Here is a 27,266-nt window from a genome sequence, read left to right as displayed (position 1 = left end):
TGGCCTGCCAACACTGTGAGCGCCTCCGCCACCAGCACAGACTGAGCAAGTGGGCATCTCTAGTTTGTTCTACAACCACTTTGCAGACAAAGTGCAAAACAGAGTGCCCTCTATCCCAGTTCACCAAGGAGAGAAATGCATTTTAAAATGGCCCCGTGAGCCCTGTTCTAAGCAGCTAAGATCATCTTGAGGGAGTGGCAACTGTATCCATGGAAACATTACAGCCCCGAGGGCATCTGCAGGAACTGCAGCAAGTGGGTCACCATTCTAGGCCAAGTTGAAGTTTTACGGGAACTCGAAAGTTGCTTGTCATGGGCTGGAGCTCATGGAAGGAAGGAGAGGTAAAGAATGACTACCAAGCCCTCACCAAGCTGCCCTCCTCCTTCCTGAAGGAGGTAAATCTCTACTTCCCACCAGTGGCTTCCAGTGCAAACAAGCCTCACTTTTCGAAGAAAGTGATAAAAGTACTAAGGCCAAAAAGTTTCATGCCGCCTTTATGAGCAGAAGGGAAACGCTGTCCCACTACCAGTCGAGTTGAGGAAAGCTGGCTACAGAAAGCTGGCCTCAATCTCCCTTTTTCTCTCCTTCACAGGTGAACTCCTTCCCAGCACAGAGCTCTCTCCTCTCAGAGCCATGTTGGCAAGCCAGGGCTCTGCCCAGAGAGCCTCCTCTCCCAACCACCTGCAAAACTCAGAAGTTCTCTCTTCAACTTTCAGAGGCCCATGCCACTCTGTAGCTCTTCTGGTCAAAGGATCCAAGGGCCTGCCCTTGACCTTCAGCTCACACCTCGGCTGTCTCCGTCTACCTAACGGCCAACAGAGACCTCCCTTTCCAGTTTCCAGTAACCTCACTCATCTTCCAGGTAACTAAACTGGTAAATGTCCTAGGAAGAATGTATCTAAGTGATCACCAGGGTGATTTCCTACACCAAAATAACGAAATAGTAAATGAGAATAAGGAAGCCTTGCATAAACACGCTCTCATTTTGGAGGTCACGGCCCAGCCCAGCTGCAGGCTCCTAACGCACAAGGTTCAACAGATGACACAAGGTTCGATGTCTGTGTGCTACACCTGGAACAGCCTTCCACCTACCTGACCACAACAACCGGTCTAAGTTTAACCAGCACCATCATCGTTTCAGTAGGTCACAGAGAGACAATAGGCAAGGCAAAGTCCTGGTGGCATGGCAGGTTCACAGGTCAAGAAACAATCGGTCAGGCTCTGGTCACAGCAGGCGCCGAGATACTGTCCGAGGAAGGAAGTCTCTCCCTCCATGTTAACCATCCAGCTCCAACCACGCATCTGTCCCTTCCTGCTGTGTTGCTTCCTCTTATCAACGGATGTGACAACGTGGGAACCAGCCTTAATGAATGACACTTAGATGTGTGATTTGGGGTACGTGCACGGCGGGTTTTGAAAGGAGCCTGCTGGTGTGTTCCGGCAGTGTAGTCAAGGCGTTTTCCTGCATTTGGACTAGACGGTTGCGTTGTGCTAGCTTCTCGGGCGTGTCCGGACTCTGCGATCCCATGGACTGTAGCTGGCCAGGCTCCTCTGTCCGGGAAATTATCCAGGCAGGTATACTGGAGTGGGTTGCCGTTCCCTTCTCCACTGGATGAAATGAGTGGTTTTCACAGTGATGTGTGTGCATGAGCCCCAGGTCTGAGAGCAGATGGGGTTATCTGTTTTGCACTCTGGGCTTCTGACTATCGTTATTTTAAAGCAAAGGTTCCAAAGCTGGGAGGGAGGAAGGAAGAAGAAAAAAATCTGAAAGCTGGACTGATCTTCCAGTGTCCACACAGGTAAACACTAGAATGACCTCAAGTAGAAGCATGGAAAGCCGGGACTTAATTCTGGTTTTAAGATGCATTTTAATCATTATTAACCTAATCCTGGATGGCTCAGCGGTAAAGAATCCTCCTGCAGTGCAAGAGATGAAGGAGACAACACAGGCTCAATCCCTGGGTCAGGAAGATCCCCTGGAGTAGGGCTTGGCAAATCTCACGGATAGAGGAACCTGGTAAGCTACAATCCATAGGGTCACAAAGAGCCGACATGACTGAACTGACACACGCACACACAATCTAATCCTAGTTTATTCCTCGAGCATTTTCTAAAGAGAGGCAAACACAGAAACCTTCCATCTGCAGCCACTGAATGGAAGAACTACCCCCCGCCCTCCCCCTCATGTGGCCTTGGGAAGCCACCGTTCCCACCACACCACCCATCCCTGCTCGGCAACTTCCCAGCCAGGGCCCTCCCACCCGACCTTCAGGTATTTTTACCTTCAGCTCTGCCTACTCCAGCACGAGCTCTCCTACACCCAGTCATTTCTGTGCCAATACTGTGTCAGGCGCGGACAGATGAAGCACTCCAGGGTGGTTATCACGGACCCAACTTGCTCTCCAACCCTCAGGGACTATAGTTTGGTCCCAGAGAGAGCGTTTCCACATCGCCCCCCACCCCACCAAAGAAATACCAGATTTGAATTAACCATGGCACTGTGGCTGCCAAGGTTTTAACTCATGTGATAGCTAAACAAGAAGGGGAAAAAAAAAAAAAAAGAACCTAATAAAGAGCTTACTTTGCACAACTAAAAAAGAATGACACCAAACCATTTAAACATGATTTATGTACATTTATGGCTTTATACAATAATAGCAAAGATTGTTCTTGTGTCTGTAAGTACACCAGCATCATCAGGCACTTTTCATTGTATGGGAGCGGGAACGCAGGATCTGCACGAGTGCTAAACGCGACTGGCCAAGGGCAGGCGGGTCTGTCTGCGTCCGGATGGGATGAACGTCGCCAGGCCGCCAGGCTGCCACCCTCCTCAGGGAGGAGGCCAAGAGTAATGCTAGGCTGTTTTGTCTGTATAAACCACACTGTGTCTTTTACTGAACGATTACTCGGTAATCACTCAGCTGGGGAGAGGGGAGGAGTGGGGTGGGGAGATTGGTAACATATCCAGCAGCTGAATTAAGTCCAAATCATATACTTTGGGGGAACTGTTTCCATTTTGAGTGTCCTTCTCCTCCTTCTTGGGACGTCCCACTGATTTACTGCTCACTGGGATTTTAATTTAGACTTTGTCAGTTTTTCAAAGCAGACCTTTCCAAGTAACACATCTATCACCTAAATATACTCCATACGTCTATATTACGGAAACAATACTTTATATTTAAAATATCTGAATAGCTCTATAATACAATATGCTTTTAATAACAGTACAAACCAGAGGAAATAAATCAAACAAGGCTGCATAGGTGATATCATTTGCACATTTCACAAAGCAATCATGTACAATAACTGATATACTCATTACTCCAGAAAGTCAGTATTCGTACAGACAAAGAATTACCAGAGGTCACATAATGTTTGTTTTCAAAACCGACAAGGTGCCTTTCACTGAACTTCACTGTATCCTGGAGAGCTACCCAGGATTCCTGTTAAAATTTCCACACACACACACACACACACAAAAGTTGAAGGGAAAAAAAAAGATATTTACACGGACTCAAGAGGAAGCAACATCTTTTTAAAAGTCACTCTATGAAGTAGTAAGATTTGAACAGTGATTTTTTTTTTTTGGTAGCTAGTTGCCTCGTCAGTGAACGATGGGCCTGATGAGGCTCAGAGTGTGCTGGCCTGGGGGCGGGAAGTGGTGGTCACAGCGGGGAGCACGAGAACTGTGGCCCCAATGAGTCCGAGCGCAGGTGCAGGGGGCATCGGTCAGAGGAACCAGGGTTTCTGAAACCAGACTTATTTTGGAGTGGCCAACAATGAAGATGGTTAGAGGGGTGGCTGTTTAATCAATTTTCAAAAGTGTAGAAGTCACTGTGGGAAGCATACAATAGAGCCTGCCTCCCGGAGGAAATCCATCCAGAAAACCTGTGTTCTTGTTAAACGTGGAGGAAAAACCAAGCCAGGAGAGATGCAATTCTTGGGCAAGACAAAGCCAGCGTGGTATGGGCTAGGTCAACAGAAGTCAGAGCTTTCCCAAGAAGGCCAGAGGAACACTTTTGTGCACCTGCTCCTTTCATTGTGCTGACTCTGGGCATTCCGCACGACTTCAAAACACTGATGGACTAAATGGGATGCAAAGCCAATTAACAGGTCTAATCAGCTACAGGTAACTGGGAAATATTACAACATAATGACCAGAATTATAGTTTGGGTTGCTAAAGGGGAAAGAAACTCTCCAATTCTTAAAGCGATGGCTTTCTAAATAGATTCAAAGGTATAACTTACTGCTCGCCTGTCGGTTTTCAAATTTAGGGCCCGAATTTTTAAGCAAGTGCCAGTCTGTCTGGTAGCCACCTGCACTCATGAACACCAAGCACTTTAAAAATCACTCAAGTCCCATTTAAAAATTCCCCCGTTCAACCTCACTTTCCACAGTGCACCAAGTAATCTGCAGGGCAGAAGGGGAAGAGGGTTGAAGAGTGAGTATGGACATAATTCTCCAGAAGTACAAAGCCAACTTCTGCCTAGACCAGGAAGAGCACAGTGTTACGAGGGAAAACTTTTGCTGAAGTTCAACTCAAAAAGGTTAAGTTGATCAAAACTCGAGCTTGAGAAAGGAGCACTGTTTTGGAGGTGAGTCACCCCTTCTGATCTCCAAATACTTTGCAGCCTACCCCCAGGAGTACTTGAAACAAAGCGCATAAAGGCACTGATCAGAAGATTCAATGCCGGGCAGGGATGCCTAGTTCACAAGGACAGCAGAAGCAGACGTCTGTAAAACACATACACAAAAACAAATCAAGTTCTCAATGTGAAACGCAAAATGTCCGTAACTATACATCACTCTCCTGCTAAGGCAAGGCCAGAAATGTTGGGTGTGCAAGTACTAATTACAAGGATTTGAAGATTAGTCAGAAAACATCACCAAGGAGCATCCCCAAGTATACAAACAAGTGAAGCATATATAAAATTAGTACTAGTCCAGTTAGAAATACAAAAGGAAAATCACGGACGCTGCTTCAAATGTCTGAGATTCCACAAATTTACAAGCAGACCATGTAACAAAGGTAGACTCGAGTTTTAAGAAAACATTTCAGTTCAGTATCTATTCCAAAAATGATCTGAAGTCCCAACAGTAACATCAAAAGTCATTTATATGGAAATTAGAACCATTTAAAGTGTTTGTACAAATTTGCAAATAACAAAATAAACAAACGAAGAAGAAAAAAAAATAGAAAAGACCTGTACAAGGCTGGAGTTTAATCTTTTTCCCCCCCCCCCCAAAAGAGTTTTGATAAGTCCATTAATTCAGCAGATGGACAACAGGCTACTGGTTCTCCTGTGAATTATGGGGTGCCGTGAACAGATGCAGAGCTGTCCAGTGGAGCTGTAGAACGGAGAGCTTGGTTCTCTGTGATTCATCAGTTCAGCAGAACACAGGTAGTACAAAACCAAAGTTTAACTTACCAAGGACATGAGACCATCACAGTATTACAAAAAGAGTATAAACTTTCCTTGGACCAAATGAATAGTAAAAAAAAAAAAAAAAAAAAGCACAGAGATACAATTCTGTAGCTACAGCTTATGTACAAAAGTTGAAAGCACATCAGGATCCGAAAGTCTTTTCTGCAATTATATGGTGTAGTGAGTTTGGCACTTCATTGTAATGAAATTTCCAATGGCACAGTCCTTATCTAGAGCAGCACATAACCTGCAAACACTGGGCAAACATCCTGTACAGGAAAAGTGTCCTCGCTGCCAAGTCTGACGAAAGGAAAAAAGAAATGCGTTTTGTGTGTTTTGTTTTGTTTTGTTTTGTTTTTTCAAATCAAGAAAACGAAAAGGTAGGGTGAAGGACATCTTTGGACTGCTTCTCTCAGTTCCTGCTGTCAGACAATCTGAAGTACTTTTAAGTGTAGCCTAGGAAAAAACACATACACACACACAAGCATTGAAAACAACCAAATGAAAATCAATTCAACTTAACATATTAGGATGACAGACATACTTGGGGGAGGGTTGGGCTTTCTCAAACAGCTCTGAAATCATTCAATGGGAGAAAATTCCACTTTAAAAACCCCTTCAGCATTTGATTTGTATCAAATGTATTCATTTATTTAAGAGTTACTACGAAGATGCAGCCTTCTGTCAAAAGAAACTCTTTAAAGCCATTAGAGGAAGCTTCCTTATGTTTCAGCTCAGAGGAGAATTTATAAGCTGCAAAAAGGGCAGAGAATGAATGATAAAAGATGCCTCTCCACAAGGGGTGGCCAGCTGACATAAAAATAAAAAAAGTCCCAACCCGGGAAGATACAAGGCAAGTTACTGGGCTCCTCTCTTTAAGTCCTGTTTTCAGAAGGTCTTTTGGTATCGGGGTGGTCTTACCTGCTCACTCGCTTGCTCACTCTCAGCCTGACACCCAGCTGTGTGTTGTCGTCTTGACACTGTGCGGGAAGCTTTGGTTGGGCAACACGTTGTCAAAGTTAAAATCCAACGTGTCTCCATCCATGAGGTCGTTCCGAATGATGGACTCCATGTCACAGTCCAAGCGCTCAATAAACATGCCGTCCAAGTCACTGGGGAGCTTCTCCTGGTGGAGAACGCCCATCCGGCCATAGCCGTTGCAGCTGCTCACCGAGGAGTAGCCCCCTAGCGCGCTCATCTGCATGGGGTGGGCCAGAGGCACTTGTAAAGCTGTCTTCACCGGGGCCAGGCGGTTCATACCCGAGGTGTGGGGCATGGTGTTTACAGCGTGGGGCAAGGCACGCCCATTGACTGCGGATGTTGACTGAGCGTGTCCCGGGTGGGTGTGGGAGCTGGGGGTCATCATTTTGTTGTGAGAGGCCTGGCCGCCGTAGGCCGGCATGACCGAGTTGGGGCCCATCAGCACGTTCTGGCCGAGCACTCGGCTGTTGGCTTGAGCCACCCCCGGATCGACTGGCGTCATGATGTCACTGTGCGGAGGCGAGTCGGACGTCAGCAGCTCCTTCAGGAGTCCCGGCGCACAGTACTGGCTCATGCCTCCGTAACTCGATTTGCTGTCCTGCAGCGTCTGCATGGGCATCTGGGGCAGGGGGCTCATGCTGGACTGGCCGTACGTGTACTTTTGGTAGCTGGGGCTGGGTGAATTCAGACTGGTGCTCGGCGGCGCAAAGGAGTAGCAGGGCGTCTGTGGCATCATGGTGCCCGGTGAGGACTGGGTGGACACGGCTAATGACGCTGGTGACGAGAGGAGGTTGAGATTATCCAGAAGGTTCTCCATGTTCTCAGGGTTACTGATCTCGGACAGACTGGGCAGAGTAGAAGCCATCTTTGCGGCGGACGGCGGGTACACCATTGAGTGCACGTCCCCGTCTCCCAGGTCGTCCTGCTCCGTCATGATGGGAGAGAGCCTCCCGCTAATGGTACTAGCGTTCGAGCTGGTTCGAGGGCGAAAGGTACTCCAGTTGTCGAAGTCGTCATTGCTGTGAGAGCCGGGGCTTGCGGGCCACTTGGAAAACTGCGATCCCGGGCTGTCCCCGGCACCCTCCTGGCCCGACTGCAGGGATGCTTTTTTCTTGGCAGCTCGGCCTCGGCTCTTGGCAAATTTACTGTTGTTGTCCATGGATGCGGCTCTTCTCCTGGGGGATTTCCCACTCTTGCCTCCCTCTGGATTGAGCATCCACCAAGAGCTTTTTCCAGTTCCTTCATTCTGCACACGGATGAACTTGCTGTGCAGGGACAGGTTATGACGAATTGAATTCTGTAAAGCAGAACACCATGTCAGAAATACAAATACTGCTCTGGCTGGAAGACCCACTATTACACACAGACACGTCTCACGTGGAAGACAAGCATGTTTTCAAAGTTTATGGTAAGATCTGTATCATCACTACAAGACAGCTCCAATGAGTAAAGTATTATTATATCTTAAAAACAGTATCTGTATTTTAATTTTACAAGGGGAAAAAACTAAACAGGCTTTATTAAAACACTTTCTTTTACATAGCCTTATTTTCCATGGAAATTACAGGACCTGGTTTTTAAACCACTTAGATTTGCGATGCAAATACTACTCCATTAACAGAGTGCTCTCAAAACCCCTATCCATCCAATCATCCCCTAGAACTCCTGCAAGTTCTCTGCGGACGGTACACGCACCACTTAACACGAAGTGAGGAGTTTTGTATTACGGGGCCCACGTGATCCCCAACAAGAGAGAAAGGAAGCAGATTATATTCTCAGTCAAGAATCAAAACCCTGAAAACTAGTTAAGACCTACGTTCATTTACATTCTTAAAGTCCATTAGGCAGATATAGGTGAATAGAAGGAAAACGAGGTGGTGCTGGTGGTTTTAGAAAGTTGAAACACCAAGGGAAAAAACACTTAAATTCAAGTGCTGTTCGCGACCCTCTCTTCCCAGCTTCTACTCAAGCCAAAAAGCTGCCCAGGGAGGGAAGGAGTGGTGGAAAGGGCAGAGAGCTGGTGGCTTTGGTCCACTGAGTACGGCTCCATGACTAAATCGTGACATATACATCCCCCAGGATGGTTAGGACAGAAAAACCAACTTTGAGCCCCTGGGTAGCTCTGCTACTCACTGGCTACAAACCTTGGGAAGCTGCCTGGCCCCAAGTGCATAAAGTCCCCTTTGTGGCTGGTTCCACGGGTCCAACGAGACAAGGTATATCCAACATGGTAAATGGTTGGTGGGAAGAAGCTATCAGATCCCACCTTGGCAGGAGGGCACCAGGCACCACCCTTTCTGAGCCCATCCCCCTCCTCCTAGTCACTGGGGTGCGGGTAGGAGCTTAGTGGTATTACAAACACAAACCTGCAACTCCAAACACACTGTGACGGGAGCCAAACATGGCACAAGCCCCAGCAGAAGCAGTGGGGCCGGCCTGTAAGGGAGGAAGCCCGAGTGCGACTCCTGTCCTGGGCGAAGCGTGAGACTGCCGGCACCTGGACAGCCTGCTGTGGACAAGAAGAGGGGCTCCTGGGAAGCAGGGTGCACCCCCACTGGCTCGGCCCCAGCGCAGGACAGGCACGCAGCAGCCTCTCTCTCTGCGCACTCAGCGCTCTCCGTCATCAGGCCCCGGAGCAGGTTCCGGGCATCCTGGACTCTAGGAGCAGGACTGAGCGTGTGGCCCCGACACCTCTGGGGCTTCCTCTGCCAACTGGATGCCCAGCTCTGCTGAGCAAGCCCCTGGGACCCCTGTGGCCCCTTCTCCCCAACCATGAAGCGGCTCTGGCTGGATCTGTGGTCACCCAGAGGTGCAGCCACAGTGCCCACATCCTCATCGCCGTGGGACTCCGATGCTTGAGTGCCGGTTGCTGTGCCAGAACAGAGCCTCTGCACGGCAGGACTGGCCAGGGCTCCACGCAAACCATGAGCTCACCATCTCTCTCATTTAAAGGAGATAGAAAACAAAGAAGAAGAAAAAAAATAAATTAATAAATTAAAATCTCCCTTTCTAAAAGGAGACGCAGAAGTCTCCTTGAGGCCAGACAGTCAAGGCTGAGAAATCTACATTTCAAAATGCCCTCTGACCCTCTGTCCTACATTCCACGCGAGGATTGCAACACAGCAGCCCTGGGACAGCCCTTCGGCCAGGCCCGGGCGAGCGGGGTCAGTCACAGCCCTGGAAGGAGGCTCCCAGGCTGGATGCTGGGCAGGCATGTACGTGGGTGGTGGGGCGGGGCTTCTGCTGTTCCCAAGACTCTGTCCTCTTTCTTCCCACCTACAGACCTCACCCCAAATCCAGACTGGAGCCCTTGAAAGAGGCCAGGAGCTGCATCTCCCTAATATCCTATTCCATCCCCGTCAGATTCTCCAAACCCTACAGGGAAGGTTTCACTGACACAGACACACACACACACAGGGGCCCCCCAACCTCTACATTCCTCCGCAAAGAAGCAGGCCTGCTCCTGGAGCAGACCTGGAACTGAGTCTGTACAGGCTGGGAGTCTGGGCATTTGCACAATATCCCATCATGACTATCTTGTTCTTTAAATACAATAGAAACACAGATAAGCTACGATGGAATCTCTGGAGGAAAGGAAGCCTGACTCCTGTCCCTGTCACGTTGGGTTAATGATGAAGGGGGAAGATCTTCCTAGACAGTGGCTTCCCAGCTGTTGGTACAGCCTGGGGGGCAGGGGGTGGTGGTGGGGGACACAGCTCTATGATACATGTAATTAGGTCAGATCATTTGTAACTGCAACTGGGGGACACTTCCATTAAAGATGGAATCTTTAAAAAGTTCAGGAAGGAAAAAAAAAAAAAGGTCAGGAAGTATTCACTAACCTGGGCAAGACACACACTGGCTTACTACTCAGACTTACCAAAAAATGGGGGGGGGGGAGGCGCGCGGGGGTGCACACGGGGTGTAAGCAATCCCTTACTTATCAAAACATTATGCTACATATTTTCCTAAGAGGACATTTCAGGTCACTCTTGGAGTAACAGAGCTGTCTCCTAACTTTACCAACAATTAAAAAAATTTTTCCCCAAACAGGAAAAGGTTTGCTGTGCAGGGCTGGTTACATAAATTCCTGTTTTTCACATAGCCAGCAGGACATTAAAGAAGCTATGATAATCCAATGGGAGGAATTGGAGTGGGAGATGCTTAAAAAACTACATGTCCGTAGTCATGATGTTGGGCTTCCTGGTGGCTCAGACAGTATAAGAATCTGCCTGCAATGCAGGAGACCAGGGTTCGATCCCTGGCTCAGGAAGACCCTGGGCGACAGAGGAAGAGATGATTGGATGGCATCACCGACTCAATGGACATGAGTGTGAGCACGCTCAGGGAGGCAGTGAAGGACAGAGCAGGCTGGCGTGCCGCAGTCCATGGGGTTGCGAAGAGTCAGACACGACTGAGCGACTGAACATCCTCAATTCATGATGTGATGTCTGCAAATCTCAGCCGAATGCGTTGGACACAGCAGAGGTGGGGCAAGCGTGGTTCCCTGTGACCTGGGCAGAGAGCCACACGCAGCCAACAGGGCTGCGAGCTTCAACTGGGAACAAGTATCACGTGAGGCGAGAGGCAGGGTTTGAAGACAGGACTCGCGCACTGCAAACCGCTCACCCAGATCCTGAACGTTCGCCCGAGACCACCAGAGAGAAGGAGCCCTCAGCAACTCCCCCGCCACTAGCTGTCGTCTCCGCCGCATGCGCCCCTCGGCTGCCTGCACCCCGACCCTCCCTCACCATCTGTGTGCCTGGCCACCCTGAGCACCGAGGCGGCAAGTCCATGGGGGCAGCGGCACCCTGGACCCGCTGTACCCCAGCCAGGGTGCCCCGGCTTGCTCACCCTGCTCTGGTGGCTGTTTCTAGCTCACAGGTTCATTCCGCGCCCTCTGCAGACCAGATTCCACACCTCTTGAAGGGGAAGGGTTTTTTTGTTTTTTTTTTTTTTAATCTCATCCCAAAGCTCATAGAAGCCGCCTTACACACAAGATACATTCAATGAACAGCTGCTGACCCACATCCCAAAAACATCACAGGGAAGGTGTCATGCCATCCACCTCTTTTCTCTGTCTATTCGTGCACCGCTTCATGCCAAGTAACTTTCATTAACACTGGGGCTGATTTATGCCGGGCGCAGTGAGGGACGTCAGAAGGAGCTACTCACAGAGTCTGCCTTCTGGGTGTTCTATGATCTACCTGGGGAAGGAACCAGTCCACCTAAATAAATGGCCACTCAGGACAGGAAACGTACAAAGGACTGTCCAGGAGCCTTGACGTTTTCCTGCCAAAGGTCACCACTCCCACCCCACCCTGCCACTTCTGTCTCAGCCCAACTGTCTCTTTCTTCTGAAAGCATTTCCCGAGAACCCCATCCCGTTCTGCAGCTAACACAGGGCCTGGTTTGCTCACCACAAGCACAACTCTGCTCTGCCTGGCTTCCCACAACCCTGTGAGCTCCAGGAGCTTGGAGACCTGGGCTGTCTTCCTGGGCACTGTTCTCTCACAGCTCTAGCACCGAAGCGTCTATTGGATAGATGAACAGATCTTACATTTACAGGCTATTTTTAGGATTAAATGAGATAATAGATGCCCTTAGCTCAACTGATATCAGCCGCTGTTTTGATTAGGATAATGGGTGTGTTTCAGCAACTCATCCGTATTACAAACATCGGTCTCATTCTCATTATCCCTTTATAACTATATTACTATAATAATTAAATTATTCTTTTATAATGAGAATGAGACCACCACCTCTCAGCCACCACTGTTCACCCCAATTTCTGCTGGGCATTCTAAGACTACTCTGGTCTTTGTGTTCAACCAAAAACAAAACCAGCAACTTAAAGATGAATACATCCTACTCAGGACCCCATGGGCCTTCATGTTTTACACCTGGATTTTACTTTAGCACTTACAAACTGCTTTCAATACATTATGTCTCATTCTATTCTTGGAAAAGGCCTGTAAGGCAGATTATTACTGGTCCCATTTTGAAAATGGGAGCACTGAGGCTCAGAAAAAGAATCTCCTGCAAAATGTCTCTGCATGCAACACCACTGCCGGCTGGAAAAACCATGTTTTGGCTTCACCATCATTAAGAAGAATCACAGGAACATATTTACTTAAGACTGAGGTTACCTGTGTGCATCCTTAAGGGAGCGGAAATAATTCTGTTTACTAGTTTAGAAAGCTCGTTTTCTGCCTCAACGGGTAATAAATTTACAAAATATGATTTGTTTTTAATCCTAACTGGCTACTCTTCGTGGCAGGAAACCAGAGCAGCTGAAGTGTGAATTTCAGACGTGAGTGCTGCCTCGGGGAAAGCACGTGCAAAGAGGCTGTGGGAACCCACAAGGAGAATGGAAAGGCCCTCAGAGGCCCCACAGCCCAGAACTGCCCATCGCCCTGCGAGAGGGTGGATGTGAGCAACAGTTGGCCAGCCAGACAAGAGAACCTCGAACCCAGACGCTGGGACACATGACTAAATGGACTTATTGTTCCAGAAATTCTAGAAGTTCTTTCAGAAACGCGAGACAAACTAGACTTTTCCCAGAGTGTTTTATCAAACCCCTGTGAACTGTGTTGCGATGGCTTCGTAGGCTCCCGGCATGGACGTGGCCCCTCCTCCTGCTTCCTCGCTTTTTACACATCCCTTCCTGCACTTCCAAGAGTGAAAACAAACTGAGGAGAAAGTCGGAGTAATCTCTGTTCAGCAGAGTTCCCGTCAGAGGTGCTAAGAAAACAACAACTCTGTAAAGTAATGCATGGCGCTTGCAAACAGAAGGAAACGTGACCTTTTTGCCCGTCCTTTTTTACAGGTGATGGTGAGACGTGTGTTGCCAATCGAAGCATGTACATTCAGTTTTGGAAAGTGCTGCAATGGTGGATCTGCTGTGGAGAGCTTGACCTACTACACGTGTTCATGCTGGGCTCCGGCATCCAGCGCTTCTTCTGGAAAGCTGGTCTCACCTCCCCGAAACCTGTCCTTCTCGCCCGCAATCAGCGGCCCCCAGTTTGCGCTAGGATTCGCGCTTCCCTGGGAACCTTTGTGGACAGAGGCCTCACAGCCTCATTAAACTTGTGAGCCGGAAAGTCCTGGGAAGGTCACCTGTCCTCACACCCTTATTTTGTATTAGGGAAAATAGAGTTCCGAAAGATTAAAATGCAGATGGAAAGCTCATTTACAAACGGCAGGAACCACGTGGTGCAGAAGCCCTAGAAGACCCACAAAATCAGAGTCAAGGACACGCAATGACCCTCCCCCAGACCAAACCAATCTCAGCTACACATTCTCCAACGGCTATAGGTGCACATTTAGCTCCAAAAGCAGCTTTATCTCTGACTCAAATCATTTCAAAGGAAGGAAAATATGACTACATTACATCAGCTTCTACTGAAAAAAAAAAAAAAAAAAAAAAAGCATATGGCAGACTATGCTCTCATGTGAAGCGGAACCAAAAAGGCAAATGTAACATCTCAGGAGAAGTTCCAGGTTTTCAGGGGGCAGTGGGGAGGCAGACTCCAAGGCCGGACCATGGGCTCCTGGTCTCCCCACGTCCTGACACCTGGGACACAGCACCGCTGTGACAGAGGGTCGCTGGGGACGGAAGGGCATCCTCTCCACGGAGAGCGCTCAAAGAATCACCTGGCACAAAGCGGGGAAGTGAAGGTTGGCTATTTTGTGATAGGAAGTAAAGGGATGTATAAACAGGAATTTTTTGGCCATCATGAATGGTTACAACTTGATTAAAAACCATTCATCACAGACTTCCTGTTCAGCAAGGCAGCCAGCCTTCCTGGGGCTGTTTCCATGTCCTTGCAACCGAGCTGCAACCCTTCTTTGACACAGAAATCATTCTGGCCCCTTAAGAGAACTTTAAAGGTAGAGACCTGGATCGTTTAACTAGTGTGCTCGGTCAGCTTTGGGGGTGATCCCTGTCAGAGCCTGTGTTGTCCACAAGGTTGCTCAAGGAGAGAGGCGCGCACGCCGCCGGCCGATGAACAGCTTGTATTCGGGATGGCAAAGAGGAGAGGGCACCTCGCTTCCTCGTCTCTTCCCACACTGGCCAAGGAGGAAGTCTTGTGACAGAGAACCACGCGATGCTCCACAATTGGCCTGATCCTTAATAAGCTCGTATTCGCCAGAAGCCTCAGCGTTTCAGGGTAAATCTTCAGCCACTATCGTCAGATATTGAGGACTTAAGGAAAAATCTTCACGACGGAACAGAAATTTTACTTGATGATATTAAAACTATGCCAAGCTCTGGCTCCTCCGAAGGTCGTTATTACAAAGAAGCACCGTGTTTCCCCGTGCTGGGCCCTAAAGGGAAACTGTGTGTCAGAAAGCTATATTTCATGAAAGGAAGGGCACAGCCCTTGATTTTCAGGATGTGAGGACCCATGCCACGCCATGTCCTGCGTTCTACACACAAGCAGAAGCCACGAACTCCAAGAGGCAAAGCCCCAACAGCCCAGGCGAGCTCGGAGCCTCAGAGGCAGGCAACTCCCTCTGTTCCAGATGCCGAGGCATGCACCTGAACCCCCCTGTCCAGGTGCAGTCTCCACAGGAGCGGCTGACATGGAGCCCTGCTTAAGCAAAGCCTGGAAAACAGAAACCGCCTCCCACAGTCACACGCTTGGGCCAGAGGGTGCCATGGGAGCCAACACGGCCGACTGTCAGGTGAATGTCATCACCCCTGGCTAACAAGGTCCCGGGGGTGGATATACAGAGACTAAATTTCATTTAGCTAAAACTCTCTTAAATACCTCAAAAAGGGGGGTTGGGTGGGGAGAGGATGTGTCGGCTACTAAGGATTTCAAAGTAGAGCTGGTTTCTCCTGGGATTCATTTAGTTCCAGTGCGGCAAGCAGGCAGCCCCGGTCCTTTAACCCACTCATTGCTTCCCCAGGGAGACACAGAGGCTGGAGGGCACTGCCAAGTCCATGGCGGGGAACCACCACTCCCCACTTTGCCTGTCGGCTGACCTGAAGGACCCCTTCCTTTCTGAAAGGTTTTTTTAGTTAACTACCCAGAATAGGGAGTTTTGTTTTGTTTTTTGTTTTTTGTTTTTTTGCTGCCCTTGCCTAACGACCGCTTCAAACACATAAGGCCCTACCAGAACGGAATATTAAGAGGAAACTCATTTGTTGAAGTGATTTTTCCATTTGCCTAATGAAAGTCTTTGTCTATTTTATAGGCCATACCATTTTTCGAATCTGCAATGGCTCTATAAACACGCTGCTTTACAAATGCAATTAACTACCTTACGTATTTGGCTACCAGAATGAGGCAAAACAAAATCAAAACCAAAAAACAGAGAATAATTAGGATTTACTTACTCTCTTCTGGTGAGGAATTTAAATCGCGCATACAGTGAAATTTCACATACAGCCTGAGTTTGATCCATCTTATAATTCTTCTAAAGAGAACTTGGTGAGTCTCAAAGTATTTGGTCAAAGTTGGTGATGAGCCCATTAAACCTGTTCAAGTAAATGTTTATCCACGGTGTGCACCCAAACTGCTTACAAGAACCAACAAAAAGCTTTACGAATGTAAAGGCAATATGTTGAAACTTGGGACAGATTAGAATCTGCAGGAAAATATCCCACCGATAGGATGTACTGTCTTTAATTGCCTTTTACCCTAAATATGTTAATATGTTCACTGTCTAGAAAATGCTAGGAAAAGATGAATCCACTGAATGCATAATCTACTTAAGAAGAACTGGTACGCACAGTAAATGGAATTACAAAGTACAAAATCTAGGTTTATATGGATTTTTTTTTCTATTTTGGAATTCAAATATGATAAATCTAGATTGCAAAAGGAACAGCAAGTTGCAATAAAATACACCACTCTGACTCACACATTATTTGCAATGGAGCGTTTTCTTGGTTATACGGAATCTTGAAACCAGCTTTCGGCCATCATTCTGGCTAAGGAATAAAGCAACAGTGATTTCTTAAGTGCACATTGTTGTGGGGCCACCCCCAAAAAACTCTTCAGAGCTTGTCCCAACTCAAATAGTTACAAATATTCACTGACTGACCCAATATGAGCAAAAACACTGGGCCCATTTACTTTAAGATAAAGCAAAATTCCACCCACCACCGGAGACTGGGCTAGCCAGAGCGGTCCCCACGCCCTGCAGACGGCAGGGATCCACCTCAGTGAACAGGCCACAGCCCTACTCCCCACACCTTCCTTCTTTCCAACAAGAAAGGCTTTGTCAGCACCAGCAGGACCCAGGCCAGTTCAGAGACCCCAAGCTGCTGCTGCTGCTAGGTCGTGTCAGTCATGTCCAACTCAGTGCGACCCCACAGACGGCAGCCCACCAGGCTCCCCCGTCCCTGGGATTCTCCAGGCAAGAACACTGGAGTAGGTTGCCATTTCCTTCATGCATGCATACATGCTAATTTGCTTCAGTTGTCTCCGACTCTGCGCGACCCCATGGACAGCAGCCCACCAGGCTCCTCTGTCCACAGGATTCTCTAGGCAAGAACACTGGAGTGGGCTGCCATTTCCTTCTCCAAGAGACCCCATGAGAACCCCCAAAACACATCAGAAATGCAGCTTTCAGTTAAGTTACCTAAGTGCCTACATATACGGGTCCCTCGGGGCCTTTCATAATGTGTCCACCCCCAAAGCCGCACCTTCTCAGCAGCAGAGCTTGTCCGTGCACGAGGCCCACACCCAACCTGAGCACCATCAGTCCAAGGTGCTCCCGCCGCAACATGGTGCCCTTCACCTCGGAAAACTGTGCATCAACTGAGCAGAGAAGGAGCCTGAGAAGCGGTCCCCTCACTTCTGAACAGTCACTGACACTCCACCAGAAGCAACATATTTATTAAGGGATGCCCACAAGGACCCACAGCCTAAGTCAGGCCTCAGGGCAAGATTAAGGCCAGCTCTGGGGAAACGTGCTTCACCAAGACCTTCCTGGGCTCAGGGGGGCTGGAAGGCTCCACACTGAGTCTGCCCTGGAACCTGATTTAGATGACCTGGGGACATCCTACTAGGACTTCTGTGGATTCCATTACTTTTGAGCTTAGCCTGGGTTAGGCTGGTCCATATTCCAGAGAGAAGACAGAAAGAAAGTCAAGCAGGACAAAGTGAAGTGAAAAGTGAAAGTCGCTCGGTCGTATCCGACTCTTTGCGACCCCAAGGACTCTCCATGGGGTCCCAAAGAGTTGGCCACCACTGAGCAACTGAACTGAACTGGACTATACAGTCCATGGAATTCTCCAGGCCAGAAAACTGGAGTGGGTAGCCTTTCCCTTCTCCAGGGTATCTCAACCCAGGGATCAAAGCCAGGTCTCCCACATTGCAGGCAGATTCTCTACCAGCTGAATCACAAGGGAAACCCAAGTGGACAAAAAGGATCCCCAGCTGAGTGATTGCAAACCTTGCCCATCTGGAAGCCTCTCCTTGTATTAAACCTTTTACTCTCACTGCAGTCTGAACTCATAACCTCTTTAGAAACATGAATGACAAAGTCAAGAATTGAAAGCATAAGGCTATGTTTACAAACCTCCAAAGACAAAACCTCACAGCCACTTTTGAATATCATTTTTAGGAGGTGGTGATCTCTTCAAATACCCTAGCTACACATATCCATTGTTTTGGGTGGAGAAAGCAAGGAGAGAATTTTGAACAGTTAAGCTCTATCTTAAACACTAGAGGGAAATGGACAAAGGAAGAATGAATGAATGATTATATGAACTGTTTCTAAGGTAAAGTCAAACCAATGGAGAATGAGAACTTCTCGCCCAAGCCCAAAGTCTGTGGTGGTACACCTTAAACTCCTCTTCGGAACTTTAGTGCTCACTGTTTTCAATTTTATCTCTTTGAATTTTGCCCAAAGTGGAACTGTGAATAGCAACCATTGTGGCTGGAATCTTGCATAGGGCACAAATGTTTTGTATCTCTTCTGAGCTACTGCATTCAAGTATATTCTGCACCACTGCTACAATTCACCACAGTATGTTAGTACATTTGGGATGCCTTTTCTCCACTTTGTTAAAACCATGCATTTGCCAAAATGGTTCAGTATTAGGATGTTCACAGAAGAGTAAAGGTTTATACTCCATGTCCAAGTTAGGCCGTTTCTTCTGCATATGAATCTGAGCCACATAGATGACGCCCTATACTTTACCATCATATAACCCAAAGAAGCATGGTGAAAATGTAGTGACAGCACGTTGGGAAAACACAATATTTATTATTTAAAATGTGAAAGATGCTAAAAATTTCAATTTCTAGAAATCTTTGATCACCTAAAACAAAAGCAAGATTTTCTGGATGTTGTTGGGCCCATTATTAGACACTTAAAGTATGAGCAGTGAGGTAAGTCTAATTTCAATTCCTCTCACTTTGTTCTAAACAACAGGTAGTGTCTTTGATATTAGTTTATTTCCTTTCTTTTTTTTTAAATTACTTGGAAAACTAATTTGAGACAATTTCTGACAACCTAGTTAAGACTGTTAGCGAGATTAGAATTTTAAGCAGGTTAACTAAGTTTGAAACACTCATTCTTCACTGTAGCTCTAAGCCCAAAGGTAAGAAGTTTCATATTTTAACCATTTTTTGAGTCCATGACACATTTCTATCAAACAGTTAATGAAGATAGGCTCCAATACATGGGGCAACTATTTTGGTCCTCGAAGTAGCCATAAATTAAGCAGGAGTAGCATGCAATTTTAGAACAAAATATTTTCTTTACAAGAGTCTTCAAGGTTGGGTTATTTGTATTTCTATTTAATTACACAGACACCCGACTGTTTCAAAAGGACCCCAAGGTCAGTCAGGGCTGGAGCAGGACGTGTCCAGTCAGCTCTGCCCCAGTGGATACCAGAGCAGTTTTGCTCTTGGAGGGATGGAGGGGCCAGGGTACCATGGATATCACAGGACCCGAATCAGTCATTTTTATTGGAAATACAAATGGAAGATAAACTCTTATCTTTATTTTAATCATTTAAAACTCCATCCAAAATTTATCAAGAAATCAAGCAAAGCTTAGTTGAAGTAGGTGTACTGCAAACTATTTAAATCCAGACAACCTCAGAAATTAGCATTTCTATTTCCATATCAGTAACATAAATCAGGGTCTTCTACAATGATATTTTCATTCAACAAGTATTTATTGGGCCTCTACTGTATACTACGTACATGGAAAAGCAAAGCAACATCTGCCTCCCAGGCTGACAAAGGGAAGGAGGCACATGCTGAAAACAAGGAAGGAAAGACCCTAACCTGGAGCTGGGGCATGAAGAGAGGCAGGAGTCAGACCTCTGGATAGGAGAGAAGGGGCTCCTCGATGAAGGAAAGACCCTAACCTGGAACTGGGGCATGAAGAAAGGCAGGAGTCAGACCTCTGGATAAGAGGGAAGGGGGTTCTCGACGTGAGTGCAGAAACAAATAAAAGGTGATGGGTATACTATGTAACAGCCTCCCAGGTGGCTCAGTGGTAGAGAATCCGCCTGCCAATGCAGGAGACAGGAGTTTAACCCCTGGTTTGGGAAGATCCCCTGGAGAAGGAAATGGCAACCCACTGTGTATTCTTGCCTGGAGAATCCCATGGACAGAGGAGCCTGGCAGGCTGCAGCCCATGGGGTCGCAAGAGTTGGACATGACTTAGCAACTAAACCAGCACCACCACACTACAGAACGAGTTCTAAAACCCAAGAAAGTTGGATTCAAATCCAAACCTGAACAATCCTGGGCAAGCGACTTACAAGCTAACAGTAAGTTTTATCTTACTGAATCACAGTACTAAAATGCTCAGAGTGTAGAGAAGTTTGTGAAAAGCACTAAAAACGTGTCTGGAAGAGAAAGAAGGGGTAAGCGTGGCCGTATTTGAGTTCAGATGCCGAAAGAGGGGGAAACAAGATGGGAGGGGACTTTTATTAATAAAAACGAGCTAGGAGCTGGTGTTTCATCCCACATGCAATGCTCTGGAGATCGAGTGAAAAATCAGAATAAAGTTATGACATGAAACCTAGAGGAACAAGCCAACCTGCCTTCCCATGAAACGGTAGAAAAAGAGACTGTGTCCTCTCTCAAAAAGCCGATATTAATATTTTTGATTATCCAAAAACTTAAGAATGTGAGGGGGGGTCTGTATTTTCATGTGCACAGAAATGCTTGCTGATTAGCAAAAGTATCTCGGGAAGGTGCTGTCTTCGGTATGGTTCTTTCCTCACCTGGAAAGCTGTCCTTGGTTCAGATCACCCCAACCTCAGCACAACCGGAGGCGGCTGCAGCTTGTGTGGAAAGGCCGAGAAGCGTCACCTCAAGGACTCCATGCAGCTCTCTCTCTAAAGCTGCTGCTGGGCTTTTTTTTTTTTTTTTCCCCCTCAGGATTCTAACGCTGCTTGGTGGTTCTAAGACTCGTGGCATGATCTCAGAAATATGACTATGATTTTTTTTTTTCATAGTCACAGAAGGGCAGGATACTGGAGCTGGGACCATTTGTTTTGAAAACAAATTCTAAAAGTCGTGAAGTCTGCTGTGTTTTCATATTTTTATCCATCGTTCACAACATTTGGCATAGGAACGCCGTTCTTACTCTTTGAGAGGTTTATTTTTGTTTCTTGAGGTCATTGTCTAGGCTCAACCATAACATCTTGCAGGGTGTTTTGAAAGGCTAAAGGGAAATTAAAGGAAATAATGCCCTACAATGTAACCATGGACCATTCAACATAAACAGGGATAAAGTTGCTACAGATCACTCAGCTATTCAGTACCCTGGTGGGTGCATGTGAGATCCAGGGCCAAGACCAACCCGTGGCTGGACGGCAGTGGTGTAAGGATAAACAGATGGCGTTTTCCCCCCAAACACACTCCCTCCACCACACATCACACATCACCTCCATTACCGTGGAGCATACACCGCCCCCCAACCCCACACCCGAAAAAGCTCTAAATCTTGGCAACTTAATGTTCAATGGCGAACTATCCAGTCAGAATTTGACTATAAAAGTACATGATTCTGGATAAAAACCCTACCCTCAGCAGATTCCACCGACCTTTCTCCTTCCACAGCCCAGGGGCCCTGGCCTCCGTCTGCTTCCCTTCCTTTCTGCCCTGAGGAACACTTGCTGAGAAACACCACACCTTTCGTCATTAAGGTCCCGTCTATTTCATGGCGCTTTCTCCTAACCGCGGCTCCTCGTGGGATCATTTTGTTCTCCCCACGAAAACAAACAGAACTAAACTAAGCACTTCCACCGATTCAGAGTTTCTATCTTTTGGATTTTAAAATGCTTTATGTGAACTTTCCATCTACATTCAACTCCTGGAACAGCTCAGCTGAGGTGAGGATGAAAGCAGGAAGAAACCAGGACAGAAAGAAAGAGACCCAGAGAAAGTAGGGAAGGTGGGAAGGGGGAGCAGGGAGAAGAAGGGGGCAGGCGGAGAGACGAGGGAGGAAGGAAAGAAAGAACATCAGGTATACTGCCCAAGGATCGGGTCTCAGGAGTTGGACTCGCTTCCTTAGTTTGAGATTTCGGGGCAAAATATTAAATCACTCCTGCCTGGCTGGAACACTTTCTCTCAAAACATTCGAGTTCTGCTAAGAAGCTCTGCTTCTCCCAAAGCAGAGGGCTGACTGATGGGCGAGAGGGATGCGGAATCTGCCACTCACACGCACCTCCACTGTGCTCCCCACCCCCACCCCCGCCACAATCCAGCAATCTCCGGAGAGCAACAAAAAGCAGCCAAGCCGAATACTGGATATTAAGGACGAGCTGGGGGAGGGATGCTGACACACAGGGCCTCCCTCGGGGAACGGGCCTGGTCCAACACCTGCCAAAAGGCAGCAGCACGCTGCTCTGGGTCCAGGTTTCTGCAGCCCGTCCTTGCCAAACAGAACAGCTGTCACCCAGACTACAGTTCATGAATCTTTACCTAACAACCCTGACACGCGGGCCTGGAGTGCTGATCCTGGTGACTGAGACCCTTCCTGCGTTCTGGTTCAAGTCCTGCTCCACACACAGCTCCAGCTGAACTGCTGACAATGACAAGGTGACAGACAGGACTCCCCACGGCCAGCCTCTACTCCCCACCACCCCCAGGGGAGATGCTCTATTCCTCCAGCTCTCCAAAGGTGAGGTGTCCCTCTCCCCACAGAGGCCCCCTGGAGCACTTCCAGAGTAAACGCTGGACAGAGCAGCACGTTCTGGCCAAGCAGAGCGTCTCCAACGTCCGAGCCAAAGCAAGGGCTCCTCAGCTTACACTGGACTCCCAACTGCAGGGTTTTTAGAGCCTTTAATAGGTAACCTCATGTTCATACACAAAAGCAACACAAAGCAAAACACAACAGCCTTCATTAACGCAGACCTTTTGTTTGTTTTGTGGGTGTGATCACGTGCACCCCCCACGTCTCTGACACTTCCTGACAGACCATGCTGTGAAACCAATGTTTAGTGGCAGGCACACACTTTGGGAAATGCTGGTCAACCGGCAAGACAGCGGTCAAGGGAGTGAAGGTCTGGTTCTATCTCTGTATAGACGACTCTGGACAAAGTTCATCTCCTGTGTCTCTCCACTTTGTCCTAACTCCAGAGAGGAGCTGAGCTGGGTACAGCGTCTTCAGGAAACACACAGAGAGTACTGTGCACCTGTGAGGTCTCAGGATCACGTCCAGGGTAGAAAGGCAGGCCACCCGAAAGCTGCTGAGCTGCCTCCCTAAGAGCACAGCTGTCCCAGGTGCCCCGGGAAGCCCAGGTGCTCGGTGAACCCTCCCTCTCTGAAGGACGCAGGAGACACAGACTCCCCCAAGCGGGCCAGGGGACTCAAGACTGCAGGTCCCGCACAGACTCTCGCCCACGACCTCACAATAAGAGCCAACATCTTCAATAATACCCAAGGCAGACTTACCAAGGGGCCAGAATGAACCCACTCTAATTTCAATTCCAAATCCCTCCCACCCCTCCTGAATGCTTCTGTGGGAGGAAGGAAGGCAAACACCAGGTACAAGAGGAGGAAGGCGGGGAGGAGATGACAGGGAGCGTGATAAGCCGATTTGCTCAGAAGACAGGGGAATGGAAAAAATGATTTGATTCCTAAGAAGTCTCCTAGGTCAGGAAAACATACCCCAGCCCTGGCCGTGACACCATACTGAGTAAGAACCATGATGTGAGCAGGGAGCCAGTTTCCAGGGTCACGGAAACAGAGTCCGGCGGAGAGGAGGCTGCACACCGGCTCGCCTCGTTAGCACAAGGTGTTAGTCAGCAGAACTACTGCAGAACTAGCCTGGGCAAAAGCAGCAGCTAGGATTGGAGGGTTTATTTACATACATTTGACGATGAATGTCAACAATCACGTCCCTGAAACCTCCAGTGCGTGCTATTTGCAGCTAGTATCAATGGTGACCTTCACTGCCAGTTACATGGAATCTGTATGGTCAACTATTTCTTCTACAAGACAATCTCAACGACATAATGATGTCTCTCAGTGGTGAAGGCAATGGGAATCTTTACTTTCTAGTTGTACATTGTCTTTTTGCTGTTGTTAAAAGAAAGAGCACATGTAACTTTCAAAATCAGAATAAAGCTACTTCCTCTGGGGGGTAAGACCAAAAACCTCTGCCTGTTCCTCTTTCATTTGTTCATTCAAAAAAACTGATTTCCTATCAAGTGTCAAGACCTGTATCATACCACACATACACACAAATATTTTCATAATCAAATAAAGTGAAGTTCACGAACTATATCCTAAGATTTTTTATTTTTTCAGGAAACAATAGTTCTTTCCTTAAGCAGGAAGTAGGAAAAAAACAAGTTCTATAACAAAACCAGTCAAATATGGTGGCTGGGCCAAAGAACCTGAGCCTGCTGTCATACAAAACTAGATTCTAACAACCCAGTCCTCGCATTGAGTGAACACGCGACCTTGGATGAGTCACTTCAGCTCTCCATGCTTCTTTAATCGCCTCATCTGCAAAATGGGGACAGCAGCTGCCACTTCAAAAGAGTTTTCATAAGAATTAAAATGAGATAATCACACAAAGCACTTACAAACACAAAATGTCAAGCAAATGTCGAGCCTCTGAACACAGGCAAGGCAAACCTGAAGTCACCACCCTGCACAAAGTAACTCAAAGAGAACCAAGTACTGGTACATTTTTCTAGGCAAAACCCATCCCTGGGCACTGGGTCCTAATGTTGATCCAGCCATTATTAGCAGCAGCAACAAAAGAGGCTGCCACTTGAAGGTGAAAGTCATCCAGAGTATGATCAAGTAAGTTCAGCCAGAAGCTCAAAGACACTTCAAGTCGCCAAACTACTCCTTAGCCCTTGTCCACACACAGACACGGTGGCTCAGACGGTAAAGAATCGGCCTATAATGCAGGAGACCTAGGTTTGATCTCTGAATTGGGAAAATACCCTGGAGAAGGGCATGGCAACCCACTCCAATATTCTTGCCTGGAGAATTCCACTGACTGAAGAGCCTGGTGGGCTACAGTCCATGGGGTCGCAAAGAGTGACTAACACTTTCACTTTTACACATAGACCCACAAGGGTAATGTAGTTAGCAAGACATGGGCACCAACATTCTGAAACCCAGCAGGAGAGGGTGCTGGAAGAAATACGAAAATCAAACCAAATCAAGTGCTTGGGCATGTCCTCAGAGAATACAGAAAGGCACTGGGCTTTTCCAGAGTGTTCTTGCCTGGAGAATCCCAGGAACGGGGGAGTCTGGTGGGCTGCCGTCTATAGGGTCGCACAGAGTCGGACACGACTGAAGTGACTTAGCAACAGCAGCAGCAGAGTATAAGAGGTGTCTGGAGTGGATGGAGCACCACGGAACATCTCAGCTGTGTTTTGTGACCCCTTCCTTCATCATGGATAAATCCTGTGGAGAAACTGTTTGGAGGCATTAAAAAAAAAAAAAAAAAGTGAACAAAAATAGAGTCCAACAGCCCTCACACTTGTTGCTGAAACACATTCCTTCACCTTGGAAAGACAGTCAAGAGAACTTGTGGAGGGCTGTCCTCATACAATTGTACAAATTGTGTTTAAATTGGGAAGCCAGCTGCTCCTTGATCAGTCATCCTTTTTATCATCAACAGAACTTTAATTAGCCCCCATCTGCTTCCTGTTTTATACCACAAATTTTAACTTTCACCTGTCTGGAGCCAAACTGCAGTTAACTACACCCATAGTAAATAAAAACACTGAACTTTTCATACAACATGCAATTAATTTTCATTAAGTTGATACTGGGCTATTCAAAATAGTGCCTGATTCAAGTCAACTATTTTCCCATAAATGACAAAGTTCTATACTAAAAATTCAACAGAAACTCTCTCCCACCCACATCTTCTTGCATTTTTTCCATTAAGAAGGTTTTCAAGCTGTCTGGCTTCAATTTCCTGATTTTACTGTTAAGTATGGGGCCATGTCAGGTCATGTAATAATAATGGCTCCATCTCAAACACACAATGCTGACTTTAAAAAAAAGCTGCAGAATGATACTTACATTGACAACATTTATATAAATGTAAAAGGGGGGAGGGGTGACTATATAGGATTTATGGGCCCTCATACATCAGCCCAGCCAGGGGGCAGGCTTCTCTAAGAAAGCCAACAGCCCACCTCTGAAGCAGTGGCCGCCTCTGGGGAGTCAGGGGCACCGAGCAAGGTAGGTGGCATCTGTTAAAACTGCACGGTGGCGTCTGCAATGTTGCCGTTCAGTCACTCAGTTGTGTCCACCTCTTTTGAAACCCCATGAACTGCAGCCTGCCAGGCTTCTTCGTGCATGGGATTTCCCAGGCAAGAACACCGACTATACTAGCCTCTGTGTGCTTCTAGATGTTGGGACTATTTCATACAGTTGTAAGCCAAAGACTAAGGGAGGGAGCTGCAGTCACTAAGCGAAGGTGAGCTGGTGCCCTATGCCCTCTGACCCCACTTGAGAGCTAGGATGGCACAGGACACAGCGTGAAAAAGCTCCCCCAAATTCTCATGCCCTCACCCTTTGGAAAGGCCGAGTAACAGTCCACATGCTCCAGGGCAGGCACCCCACTCACTCATCTCGAAACTGCCAGCGCTTCCCTACCCAGACAGGACCCAAGATGTGAGTATTATCAGAGTGAATCAATAGACAGCACAAGAGGATTTCTGCGCTGCTATTTCCTAGCCCAGTAACCAAGCACATCAAGCCAATTTACCTTTCCCGAAGGAGTCTGAAGAGGTGATGAATGGCCACCACTCCAGACTAATGACTGGCAACTTCTAGGAAGCATGTTGAAAACTGAAGCCCTGAAGCCTGTGGCTCAGAGGCTGGGATCCAGCAAGTTCAGAGTGGGGCCCAGGGCTCTGTATTTTAAAAAGCCATAGTACTGGGACCTCCCTGGCAGTCCACTGGTTAAGACTTCACCTTCTTATGCAAGGGGTGTGGATTTGATCCCCGGTTGGGGAGCTACGATCCCACATGCCTCATGGCCAAAAAACCCCCCATAAAACAGAAGCAATACTGTAACAAATTCAATGATGACTTTTAAAACAGTCCACATCAAAAAAATCTTTAAAAAATTTTAAAAAGTTATAATACTGAGTGTCACAAAGTCTGAGAACACTTGGACTAGCTTCATGTCCAACATTCCTTCCTTCAGTTCTAATATTCTAAGAAAATAACTCAACTGTGTCATTCCAAGAGACTCTGATTCAACAGGACGAAAGTGAAGTCCCAGAATATTCTTAACAAGCATCTCATCTGACAGGCAAGTCTGAGAAACACCGTGCCAGTGGTACTTTGCAGTCACTAACACCAAATAATATAAGGCAACTTACTGGTATGATGTTATTTCATAGACAGTTTAAAAAGGATGATTAAAAATATAAT

The 27,266-nt window shown here is 47.4% G+C and overlaps 1 protein-coding gene across 1 annotated transcript in view; it reads right to left on the bottom strand.

The window, feature by feature from the left end:
- Nucleotides 1–2,611: 2,611 nt before the first annotated feature.
- The window catches only part of FOXO1 (forkhead box O1), a 92,434-nt gene continuing 67,779 nt past the window's right edge, over nt 2,612–27,266 (bottom strand). Inside the window, exons 2-3 of the mRNA XM_069601484.1 lie at nt 6,349–7,705; nt 2,612–5,883 (exon numbers count right to left, since the gene is read on the bottom strand). Of these exons, the coding sequence (XP_069457585.1) occupies nt 6,371–7,705 (1,335 nt within the window). The 3' untranslated portion in view covers nt 2,612–5,883; nt 6,349–6,370. The remainder of the gene's footprint in view (nt 5,884–6,348; nt 7,706–27,266) is intronic.

The sequence above is a fragment of the Ovis canadensis genome, chromosome 10 (assembly GCF_042477335.2).
Source record: "Ovis canadensis isolate MfBH-ARS-UI-01 breed Bighorn chromosome 10, ARS-UI_OviCan_v2, whole genome shotgun sequence".
In the NCBI taxonomy this organism is placed as follows: domain Eukaryota; kingdom Metazoa; phylum Chordata; class Mammalia; order Artiodactyla; family Bovidae; genus Ovis; species Ovis canadensis.
Note: the sequence above shows the minus strand (reverse complement) of the source record. Positions and strands in the feature narration are given on the sequence as shown.